At 42.1% G+C, this 12,225-nt stretch overlaps 1 protein-coding gene across 1 annotated transcript; it reads right to left on the reverse strand.

Annotated features, from left to right (window-relative positions):
- Positions 1-851: 851 nt before the first annotated feature.
- BTF3 (basic transcription factor 3) lies at positions 852-10,452 on the reverse strand. Its single transcript, XM_065406045.1, has 6 exons — positions 10,310-10,452; positions 9,779-9,847; positions 5,835-5,948; positions 5,439-5,640; positions 1,741-1,797; positions 852-953 (listed from the first exon to the last, which is right to left on the reverse strand). Exons 2-6 carry the CDS (start codon positions 9,845-9,847, stop codon positions 907-909), a joined length of 489 nt encoding a protein of 162 aa, XP_065262117.1. The 5' UTR covers positions 10,310-10,452; the 3' UTR covers positions 852-906.
- Positions 10,453-12,225: the final 1,773 nt, after the last annotated feature.

Consider the following 12,225-nt stretch of genomic DNA (forward strand, 5'->3'; position numbering starts at 1 on the left):
GTACAGCCTAGCTTCCCTACTGTAATTATAGTGCTTTAAGTGAAAATTGATATTGGGACAATTTTAGTGAGAAAATAATAATTTTGCTATAATCCACTGGATTGGGTTTCTCTATGTATCTGTAATTTCTGAACACACGACTTGACATTAATACCTAGTTTCCCCAAGTTATCTGCAACCCTCAGTTTTATTACAGACCAATAATATGGATTTATCTCTCAATCTGAGCACCAAAGCAATACCAGAGTGTAGAAGAAAGTTTGATCAAACTCCGTTGGGTCAAAAGAAAAAAGTTCCTGAAACCCAACAGGTATTGTGTACTGGGCTACAACTATCAGGAGGCTTCACTGCTTAATCATGAGCATTTCAAATTTATGACAATCAATTCTAGAACTAACACTTTAAGCAGCATTGTTCTGTAACATGGCAATTGGGAGATGCTTTGCAGAGAAGCAAGATCTTCTAGGAATATGATTATTCAACATTTAGGCCAGATTATTTCCCAATTAAAAAATATTTGCTTTTCTAATAAAAGCCACACTAAGCCAGTTTTCAATTTTACATCTTTTATTATATGCCAAAATTCACTAGAGCCAGGTTTTTGCTTGTATACAAGTTACTCAGAAAATTAACTGTATAGGCAAAGATTGTTAGCAATTTGATTTTATACTAATTTTTAGGTTTGTTCAGTTCAACCAGGCTGCAAAGATAATTAATGTTGTGTACGAGCAATAAAACAGAAAAGAGCTGCAATGTTCAAGGAGTTTCCAAATATTACAGATTTTAGACCTCATCAGATCAGTAAACATAATACAAAAAATTACAAATAAAAGCAGTCACAATATAAAATAGCAGCTCATGTAGCTTTTTTCAAGTTTTAATTTTATTCAGAAAGTGACATTTAGTTCAGTTTGCCTCATTCTTTGAAGCTTCATCAAAATTTTCAACAAGATCTAGAAAGAAAAGAAAGAAAGAAAAGTACATGTTGAAACCAAAGCATCAGTACCTTTTTTACCTTACCAAATATATCTAGTGAGTCAAGATTTTATCTTAAAGTCAACTTTAAGTATTTTAATTATGAGATGTTACAGCTTTAGCATTTACAAATAAACAATTTCTACATAAAAAAATATAAATGCCACATAAGACACTGGTGTAGATGAACCACTAGTATCTTATGAATCCTGTCTTCAACAACAACCAATGCCTGATAGCACACTTAACTGTGCTATACCACACTTGTGTGGTGGGAAGTGGAGAGAGAAGAGAAGGGAAGGTTTCTTCTGTACCCTCATGATATGTATTAGGCCAATTCCTTGATGCACACTGTTGATAGTATGTATCATTTTTAGCCTAGCAACATTAAAAACTGCAGATGCTATTTCTACAAAATAGCTAAAATACTGGATTAAGCCAGAGGCCCATCTAGTCTCATACCCTGACAGCAGCCAGTACCAGATACTTCAGAGGAAGATGCAAAAAACATTTTGTAGTTGTCCACCATGGAATAACTTGCCCATAGGGAAGTTTAACAGTTAGTGGCTGACTAATCCCCTAACCATTTCTCCACCATGCCCCTCACCCCAAGTCTATTTCATGTGTGTAATGGTCTCATTGTCAAACACCAAATCTCTTTTTTTTTTAAATCCTACTAAATTCTTGGCCTCAATTCTACATTATGTTTGTATTTTGTGGGACAGTAGGTCCTTTCATCAGTTTCTATTTTATGTTTGTTCTTACCTGGAACTTCATCATCATCATCCTCTCCAGTAGCAAGTGGTGCTTTTCCATCCACAGCTGTAATCACAAATAATGTAAGATCCATTTTAAATGCCAAGCTTTTTTTTTTTTTTACACACAAATAAGAAAATCTCAATTTACAATATATATTTTTTTGGAATAAAGCCAAAACTGAAGTTTGACGTTAACCTGAAATATATTTTCAGCAGGGAAAGTGTCTGTGATGCAAGTTTATTACATAATTGTGAAATAAGACCCAGCTAGGAGTATATATTTTCTTTTGGCTATTTCATTATGTCTCATCAGAAGACAACCAGCACACAAGGAAACAACAGGACACATGCTACAACTATTTTACTGGTCAACTTATTACAGCAATGTAAGCTTATTTCAGTCAACACTGCAAATTAAGTGCCTTGTATGAATAATCATTTTCATCTGCAAATGCAAAAGCTGGGATTTTACTCAGATTAAAACAGCATCTTGATCTATTGATAATTCATTTGTTCTCTGTCTATCCCAGACTCTAAACAATAAGCTACAGCATGCTTAATTGTGTTTACCCTGGAGATTATAAAAGAAGGGAGAGTGTTTACCAGAAATTTGAGTTGGGAACCCCACCAATCAATCCTTCCCATTAAAAGTCTGGGAGAGTGTGATGACTTTGCAGCAGATCTCTGAAATCACTAAATCCTGGCTCTGGGGATCAAAAGGGTAGGTAGGAAGTGAATTCAAGCCCCTGCCTCCCAACCAAGAACATCCTGCACCACATTTAAACTGGAAAGGAGGTTGTTCACTCAAGCACTCCACCACAAGATGAGAGGGGGAAAACCCATTTTGGGCTTGATAAGTCAAAAATCAATCTTAAATTAGTATTAAAAGCAGGCTACTAAGGAGTCAAACTTCGTAGCTTACATCGGCTGAGCTTATTCACACAGAGGGGCTCCTTGCATTCATCCATTCCCAATCACAAGCTCCCTCTGTACCACACTCCCCCACCCCATTATTTTTCAGGGAGTCCCTGCAACTCACCCTAATCTCCCCCCTGCTAGGGTCTCTGTGCCCCCTATTACCTACCCCCCCATCCCACACCAGAGTCCCACATTCTGGCAGCTCTATGTGCCCCTTGTTCACCTCTCCCATTCTCCCCCTATGGCAGGGGTTCTGTGTACCCCCCATTCCCGCACCCCATTCTAGGATCCCCCATTGTCCTTCCCATAGCAGGGACTCCTACCTCCACTTATTCCAGTATCCCCAATTCTGCCCCCTTCCCCTCCACAGACCAAGTCCCCCATTCTTTGCCCCATGGCTGGGGCTATGTATGCCTCCATTCCCCTTTTGCCCCCACCATTCTTCTATCTGGGACAGAAGTCATTCAGAGTGTCAACATGTTAAACTCTATTGGGAGGATAATAGGAGAGGAAAGGAGATACACTTTAGCTGGAAAGTATTAAGGGGTGCCGCCAACCAGTCTGATCTATAACCAATTGCAGAGGTACTCAAGGTTGTGGCTGTGCTCAAGAGCTTCATGTGTCCCCCATTTTCCCTCAAATCAATAAGGTTCTGGCCAGTGATGTCTAGCACATTCCCTGAAATTATTGATCAGATGTAGCACTCAAAAGCTAGCACTCTACACAGAGACTCCATCAACTGTAAGGCCTCCACAAGCTTAGCTAATAGCTGATTTCTTCCAATGTATTTCAATCGGTTATAAATTGAGCAGTTTTAATAAAACAGTATGGGCAATTCACTTTTCAACAATTACAGATTCCCAAATCCAATAAGCAATATTGCATGGTGGATTCAACTGTTTATCAATTCAAAGTTGAAGAGTGTTTTACTGACTCAAAGTAACATTTAAACCTTTTAATATTAAAGACCTTAAGTTTTGGTGTATCCAAGATTAGCACTTGGTCATATAAAACAGTCAGGGTCCATTATGGTGTCAAGGGGTCCTTTTATTTTTGAGGATTTAGGAGTTCCAAGGAATCTTGCTGCTGCTGCCTTGAGGAAACCTAAAAGGATGACGGGAGGGATCTGAACTCCTGGTGAGACAGGAACAGGTTGCCCAGCTGCTGAAGGTGTTCTGCAGATTCCTCTGGGCCATGGGAAAGCATAAAGAACCCTCTACTTTATCAGAGGGGATCAAGCAACCTCCTCATCCACATCTGAATTAACAGCAGAAAACAGGAGACCCACAACCCTCCCCCATCCATAGAATAGACAACTACGCCTCCCCTACCCAGAAAAGGGCCGTGTTAGAGGAGATTCAATATATCTATACTGCAATTAGACACTCGTGGCTAGCCTATGCCAGCTGACCCAGGCTCGCAGGGCTTGGGCTAAGGGGCTGTTTAATTGCAGTGTAGACGTTCAGTCTCAGGCTGCAGCCTGAGCTCTAGGACCCTCCCACCTCGCAGGGTCCCAGAGCCTGGGTTCCAGCCAGAGCACCTACACCGCAATTAAATAGCGCCTTAATCTAACCCCCTTAGCCCAAGTCAGTTGGCATAGGCCAGCCACAGGTTTTTAATTGCAGGGTACACAACACCTAAGCCATTCACTACCTGACCGCAGATATAAAAGCAGCAGGTAGGGCCAGAGGACTGTACAAGCAACATTTCTCTCCCTACCTCCCCAAACAAATGCCTTAGATTCTGAGGGGTGTGCATTGGAACAGGGAAAGTTGCACCAGGCTCACTATTGATGGAACTGGCTATCCTCCCAACTGCTAACAAAGGCCTCATCCTCTGAAGGGGAGGGGATAAGCTTGGGCAAACAGTTAGTGATCCCTCTCCAAGATATTTCAAAAGTTTAACCTGAAAGAGAAGAGCAAGACCAGGAAGCCCCCATCTGCAGCAGTGAGAGAGATGCCCAATGACAGTTAAACTAGCCACATTCCACCAATTCCCTCTCCTCCAAACCCTATTCTGTAGCAGCACCACCTTTCTGTGCTGAGGGTACCCACCCTCGTCTCTACTTACCTCCTCTTTACAATTCAGGCATATGGCATTAATCCAAGACTGCAGGGTGATGATTGCTTCTGCTGCTGGTGGGAGCTGTCTTGCTCCCCTCTTCTTATTTACCTAGGAATTTGGAGGTGGAAGCCTTGATAATCTCTCTCCCCAATACCAACTCTAGGAACTCCCCGATACTGCTTCATTGCCTCCTGGTTACTGAAAAGTCTCGCCAGGCAGACCTACCTTTGCTAAACCAGAGGGGGCGCATGACATCAGAGCTCCTTAGTGCCTCTAAATCCCCTCCTGAAATTCTGTGCAAGTGAACACTGCCAGTTCAAGAGGAAAAGCAAAGCCCAGGCTACTTTTTTTTTTTATTAAAGATAAATGTAAATTAATACGTTTTCCACATAAAAATGTGCTAACCTATTTTAAACAGATGAGTGTGCTCAAATTAAGCAAGCTGCCCTAGATGAGTAAGATAACCATTAATTACTTTGCTTCCAATTTCTTGGTATTTGAGAAACTACATGCAGATTAAGGGATATGTGCCAGTTTCTTTTATTTTACTATATATCATGTTGGAAATAAATGTGCGAACAGGATCTGAGAACTAAATTTCTCTTTTGATTACATTTATTAGCGTATGGGTGGAACACTGAATTTTTACTCCTGAAGTTCCCTGCTGTGATACAAAAAAACTGTATAAATCTGCTGAAAAAGTATGTTGAGGTTATTACTTACGTTGCTTGGGTAGAGCCTCTGCCAATCTCCTCAAGCTAGTCAGACTGTCAGCTCCAAGCTGATTTAAGATGCTGGGAAGCATTTCCGTCAGCTGCTTTGTCTCAGCATGGCCTGTGATAGTGAAAGTGTTAGCAGCCAGAGATGCCTGAACTTTAGGGTTGTTGAAGTGGATGACTGTTCCCTGGTTGGTAAACATGTTTACCTGCAAGAAAAGTAAAATCATATCAAGACAGTCAAATTTTGGACTACAATTTAATTTCAATAGAAAACTTGAACTAAGCCTTGTTCAAGCTCAAGGCTTACTTGCAATATTTCTAACAGTTCATGAGTATACTCAGAAGTAGATATAACAAACGTCACAAAACTTTTTTTTTTTTTTTTAATTAAAGCAGTTACCTCTTCAATACCAGAGATGTTGTTGACTCCCAGTTTCTTTAAGGAGAACTGAAGTTTCTTGTCATCTGCTGTAGCTGTTCTGTGGACAACCTTCTTCTTTCTGCGAGCAGTTCCCTTTGTGGAAAGAACATATGTTTTACCTTTATATTACAGCAGTTCTCAAATTAAAGAACTCTTATTTCACACATCACTCACAGGGGATGATGATAGTATAAATGTCAAGAAGGAAGAACTGGTAAATTTGACATCTATGTCAACACCATGGGCTAAAGATTTCAAACAAACATCCCACTTTAGCACACTTTAAAGATTTGCCAAGTATACTTTATGGAAAGTCTATCAAATCCTCTTTCCAAGAGAACCATTTCTGGAAAGGAGAATGGAAACCTTTCTAGGTTTCTTAAATTATATCCAAATTCTGATACTTTTATAAACTTAAAATTAAAGGAAACTCTGTAATAAGATGTATTCTAAATAAAAGGAGAGTACAAGAATGATTTCCTCAAGTTATCAGAAATCCAAGACTATTTATCAAAAAGAAATGAGAAAAAAAAAACTGTACAGAATCCCAAGAACAATAAGACACGCTACAGCACTACATAGGAATTTGTCACTCAAACACAGAGAAACTTTGCCCCAAGCAGATGATATCTATGTCTGACAGAGATTGGGATCTGTCTTTTCTGATTTGGCAACTCATATTTTGCACATCAATAAAGGTACTATTGAACTGAATTCTAGGTCATACCCATTTACAAAGCAGAAGTCACCAAGAGATGAGTTCTCCCCTTGTTGAGGGCCAACTCCCCCCAACCAAAGCGCCCTAGATTTGTGATTTGTTGCAGTTATTTGGCAGGGAAGACTGCTCTTCTCCATGTCAAAGAGCAGCATTGCCACTTTATGGCTTCTATTACAGTCACAAGACTTTGGCATTCCCTGAACTAAAGAGCGCAAAACTGATGGCTCTATTAACCTCATTCCTTTTCCTCCCTGAGTCTGCTGTCCCAAACCCTGCTGCTTCTGCTTCAGGCCAGCCAGGTCCTAGCAATAAGAAACAGTTGCACATCCATTTAGTCACAATTCCCTCAGAGAGAGTACCGATCAGTGAATTGGTGTAAAGAAAAACGTGGGTGGACATTATGGGCTTTAATCCAATTGAAGCAAAAACCCCAGCCCCTTTTAAAGTTGTGTGTGGAGAAAGGCCCCCCAGGATGGGTAGGCTAGTATAGGAAGAACAGTAGTAGCCCCAGTTAAGGTGAAACTACCACCAAATTGGAAAGGAATCTCAGCCTGAAACTCTCTGCCTGCCTAGAGTCTGAACCCAGCTCACTCAGCAATTTGAAAGTCACTGCAACCAGAACAGTGACCTTTCATGTAAGGAGTGATTCAAAAGGAGTTTTTATCAGCCTGTCAGGACTACATTAATATTTCAGAACAAAAGGCTTTTTAATAGGTCTAGAAAATCATGCTTTGCAGGAATCTGACAAAAAAGTTTTTTTTGGCAGGTGTCTGCAGAGACACCTGCCAATTCACAATAGGTTAAAATAGGTGTCAAATGCATTTGGATTGATTTAGGTCTTTATGCTAGAGTTGTCTGCTATCTGAATCTCATAGTTAATTTCCATTAAGTGGATAGCAGCTGCTTTCATCTTTACAGAATTGAAGCCTGTAAAGATTACAGGTCTCTGACACTAAATCCACCTTGATCCTGCTGAGACATGCACAATTTCTGGGGTTCCACCTATGTATTAAAGATGAGTGGCTGCTGCAGACTATGTTTGGAATACTGAGAAATACATCTGGCCAACCCTGCCCTAAAATTAAAAAAACTGAAGTGTCTTTGCTAAATGGCAATGACTACATACATCTTAGACAAAAACTGCAAATTATAATAGTATCATCAAGTGGCATAATAATCCTGAAACTCCACCCAAATGAATTGAAAGACATTTTGCTAAAGCTAGATATAGAGGAATTCACTGACAAAGCAGTCTTACAAAACAGCCTTGAAAATTTTCTAGACTAGGCACATTCTATTCTTTGCATGATTAGCAAACCTAAGTTTTCCCCATGAGTAAAATAGTACTTATACCAAGTGAGTGGAGGAGTAGGATTTCGCAATGCTGCAATAAAGTACTTCTGACAGTATTAGACACCATCAAATCCAGCCTATTTTTAAAATAGCAGATTCAGGTACTACCTCTGCCCCAATTCTCCCATGCCGATTTGAGACTGAACTATAGCATCTCTAACATATTAAACTCCATTGTTTTCAGTTACAGTCACAAAGCAGCTAGTATGCCTACAAACGCACCCAGTTTTGTCGCTAATCAACACTACAATGAGCAAGTTGTAATCTGGAGCAAACTAGGTGTGCACATGTACGTGACTAGAATAAAAATGTCTATAGCCTGCACTGCCATATCAGGTTTATCTAGACTAGGTATGTAATCAGACACAAGCCTCATTAACATGACACTTCAATTTGTGGCTGAAAGCATTTCTGTGTGCTTTATAAACCACGTTTATGTAATGACTATGCTACTTAAATGCTTTCATGCAGAAAAATCCTGTTTAGTTCACTATAATCTGTATTTATAGAGATCACAATCTACATTTGTTATTTCTTGGTTCTGCAGCAATTTTATAACCCCCTTCCTTCAAAACAAAGACAACAAGACAAAGTTTGCCTTTAAAGAAAACTCTACAGATCTGTTCCCTCAAGGGTGGGTATAGCAGACAGCCTTCAATAGGTTCCCTCCACCACTTCTAATTTTCATACTACGTGTGTGCAACAACTCCACATCTCAGCAAAGATAATATGCATTAGTTTTTTCCTGAAAAATTCCCTTAACATTACTGAAATGATTTAAAATAAACCTAGCTTAAGTAGTTAACAGCTGTAGATATAAAGTTACATAAAGGCCTATTTCAAAGACTAATTGAAAGGTTTTCATCCAGCCAACACAATAATTCAGAAAAATGTTTCCCCTGCAAGAGTACATCTAAACAAGGCCCTAGTTCTTGTATTAGTGATATCAGTTCTTGCAGGAAGACACAGAACCTTTAATCCCTCTTTGCAAACAAAGGACTGACTGGTTTTAAAATGTTTTTAAATGACAAATAATTTTGTGTCTACAGATTTGTTAATGATTTGGATCTTGTTTTAAAGACATGGAACTGATACGTTAGGAAGTAGCTTACCTATTCAATACAATGATACCGGACAAATACAGAAAAACCTAGTCAGTCTGAAAACTAGAACATACAGGCAAGTCATCTTACGCTGGGGTTACGTTCTGCTGTCAGCGCGTAAAGCGAAAATCGCGTATAGTCAAAATTACATTGAGTGTAATGGCAGGCGGAATCGCCTGCACTACAGATACAGTATTTAATTTGCTATTTTTCTCTTCTTTTTTTTTTGGCCGACCATGCAAACCTGAATTCGCGCATGTTAAATGCGCGTAAGATGAGACTCTCCTGTACATCTGAGCAATTAATCTTGTTGGGTAAGAAATATGGTATCCTGTTTCATGAATGTAATTTTTTTTTTTTTTTATGAAATCCCCTATGCTTAAACTGAATGTATATTTTGCTTTTGAAAATCCAATGGTTTCCCAATAGAAGTTATGAACCACACATTTAATGAGAGACTCGATCAGCCTTACTTTTGCCAGATTTCTCTGGAAAATCAATTGGAAGAATTTCCATTGTATTTTTACCACTGACCTAGAAGAACATAAATACACAGGTAATATGTAGACATAAGGAAAGTAAATTGGATTTGATAGGCAAGAGATTGTGGGAAAACATATTACTAATAGAAACAGTACATTAGTTAGATCACATCCATACCTCGCCAAGATAAAACAGTAAGTTTAGATAGATTTAAAGTTTCATGTACACTACTTTGTGCCCATCTGCATGGCGGGGCTGTGCCTTACCTTTCCCCCAATGCGCACTTGAGCCTGGAGTTTGGCTAGTTTTTCTTGATTCATGATTGTTTCTTTCATCTAAAAAGGAAGGATAGTAACGACACTATGGACACGGCTCTGCTCGCTGGGGAGGTCAGCCCCGCGGCGGGCAGCGTCTACAACGCAGCGGAGGCCCCGGCTATCTCCGGAACACCGCACCCCAAGCTCCGTACCGGGACGGCCAGTCAGGGAGCAAGGCCGCTCTGCGGACACCAGCCATATCCCGGCGACAGGACGGGGAAGCAGGAGGCGAAACCAGGGAGCGGAAGCAGGGGCTCGAGGCCTCTCTTTGGGGAGGGGGGACAATTTACTCAGCCCCGCGTAACTCCCACAGCCGCATCCCGGCCCTTCCCCCGCCGCGGCTTATCGCTCCCCAACTGCCGGGCCCCGCGCGGCCTAACCCACCGGTGTCTCCCCGACTCACGGGCCCGAGCCTGGCCGCTCCGCCAAGGAACCCCCCAAGAACCCCACTCCCCGAGCGGGCCCCAGGCCCCTTTGTACCTTCCCGGGCGGAAGCGGCTCTGTCCTGGCAGGGGACAGGGCGGGGAGCGCGGATCTGAGCGCACACACGCGGAGGGGCGCAAGATGGTGGCCGGAAGGAAGGCAGGAGCTGGGGGAGGGCGCCGCGCCGCGCTGACGACACCCAACGTCCGGCGCGCGCGCTCCTCCTACCTCAGCCATCAGCCCAGGAACTCGGCGCGCGTTCCCCGCGTGACCCCGCTGGGGTGAGCCCAGCTAGCGCGGGGACCGTCACACAGGTGGGGCGGATGGGAGCCTGGGGCCCGAGAGCGCCCCCCTCACTCCCCCAGAGATGGCGCGGGGCGCTGGACTGAGCGTCCTGGGAAACCCTTTCTCAGCTGGGCACCTTTGTCAGGCGCCTGCCTGCAGCAACCGCGGCACGAAACCAGTCGCCTTTGGTCTGTGTTTTGCCTTCCCAGCTGCTGCAATCGGGATTGCAGGAGAATTGCAGCTCTGTCTCTGGGCCCGCGCGTGGGCTTTCTTCTGCATCTCCCTAAACCCTGTTCTTCTTTCTGCTAGAATACAGCTAAACTGTGGCCATTCCTTCCTATCTACATTGCTAAAACCTTGTTGTTGTCTTCATCACGTCTTCCCTGTATTGCTGTAACCTCTATTCCTCTGGCCTCTGTGCGTGTTATTTTCTAATCTCTTTCATTTTATCCCCAGATACCACTGCTAAAATCATTCTCCTCCTCCAAGCTTCCTTCTATCAAATCATCCTTCCCTTCACTCTCTTGATTGCCTGCCTATATTTCACAATATATAATTCAGGCTCCTTGGGTTTTCTTTCAAGGCCCTATATAATCTCAATCCTGCCTACATCTCTGTTTTTATCTAATGCTACTCTGTCCCTTTCCATCTTACTCCTCTCACCTCAAGACTCCCTTTGGCTTCATACCTTTTTTCATGTTAACCCCTACACTTAGAACAGTTTCCCACTTCTTGTCTAACAAACCCTCTGTGGTCATCTCCAAGAGTCTTCCCTACATTAGTGTTTTTATCAGTGATTCTTCACACCCTCTTTACCTGGACTGTTGCCCTGTATTTTGGTATTGTCTGAACTGGATCCTGATCTTGCAAATGATTATACACATAACTCCACACTGAGAATACTTATGTGTGGAATGGGACACCCAAATACCCTGAAAATCTGTTTCCATACAGGAAAAAACAAACACTGATCGCACACCTTTAGTTGTCACCTACCACCCCATACTAGAACCCATACAGGTATCATCAAACAAATACAACCGGTGCCTGATGGGGACCACATCCTGAAAGAAATTTTTTCCCAAACCTTCAAACAACCCCCCAGCCTTGCTAAACTCATCATCAGAAGCAAGCTCCCTACAGACTGGGACACCAACTCAAATCAACACCAGATCCTGCCAGAACAACAGATGCAAAACCTGAAAACGTATCTCCACTGCTACGATGATCACTACTTCAAAATACAACCTTTTAAGATCCATGGGTCCTACATATGCCTATCACAACATGTGGTGTAGATCACCCAGTGCATCAAATGCCCCAGCAACAACTATATGGGTGAAACCAGACAAGCACTATGCTCTTGAATGAACTCACACAGAAAAATTATTTTTTTGTTTTTAATGGAGATATCCTATCTCCTAGAACTGGAAGGGACCTTGAAAGGTCATGGAGCCCAGCCCAGCCCCCTGCCTTCACTAGGCAGGACCAATTACTGATTTTTGCCCCAGATCCCTAAGTGGCCCCCTCAAGAATTGAACTCACAACCCTGGGTTTAGCAGGCCAATGCTCAAACCACTGAGCTATCCCTCCCCCCAAGACAAAAACATCTTGTCACCTGTGGGCAACACTTTTCACAAAGTGATCACTGTATATCTGACCTCTCAGTCCTCATTCTCAAAGGAAAC

This window comes from Emys orbicularis, chromosome 6 (genome assembly GCF_028017835.1).
Source record: "Emys orbicularis isolate rEmyOrb1 chromosome 6, rEmyOrb1.hap1, whole genome shotgun sequence".
Classification (NCBI taxonomy): domain Eukaryota; kingdom Metazoa; phylum Chordata; order Testudines; family Emydidae; genus Emys; species Emys orbicularis.

What these genes read in the sequence shown, in the direction of transcription:
- BTF3 (XM_065406045.1), bottom strand. Translation starts at nt 9,847, where the DNA reads ATGAAAGAAACAATCATGAATCAAGAAAAACTAGCCAAACTCCAGGCT. An exon ending in ACATCTCTGGTATTGAAGAG is followed by an intron (nt 5,641 to 5,834) that starts GTAACTGCTTTA and finishes CTTTTCTTGCAG; the next exon opens with GTAAACATGTTTACCAACCA. An exon ending in AGAGGCTCTACCCAAGCAAC is followed by an intron (nt 1,798 to 5,438) that starts GTAAGTAATAAC and finishes TTGTGATTACAG; the next exon opens with CTGTGGATGGAAAAGCACCA.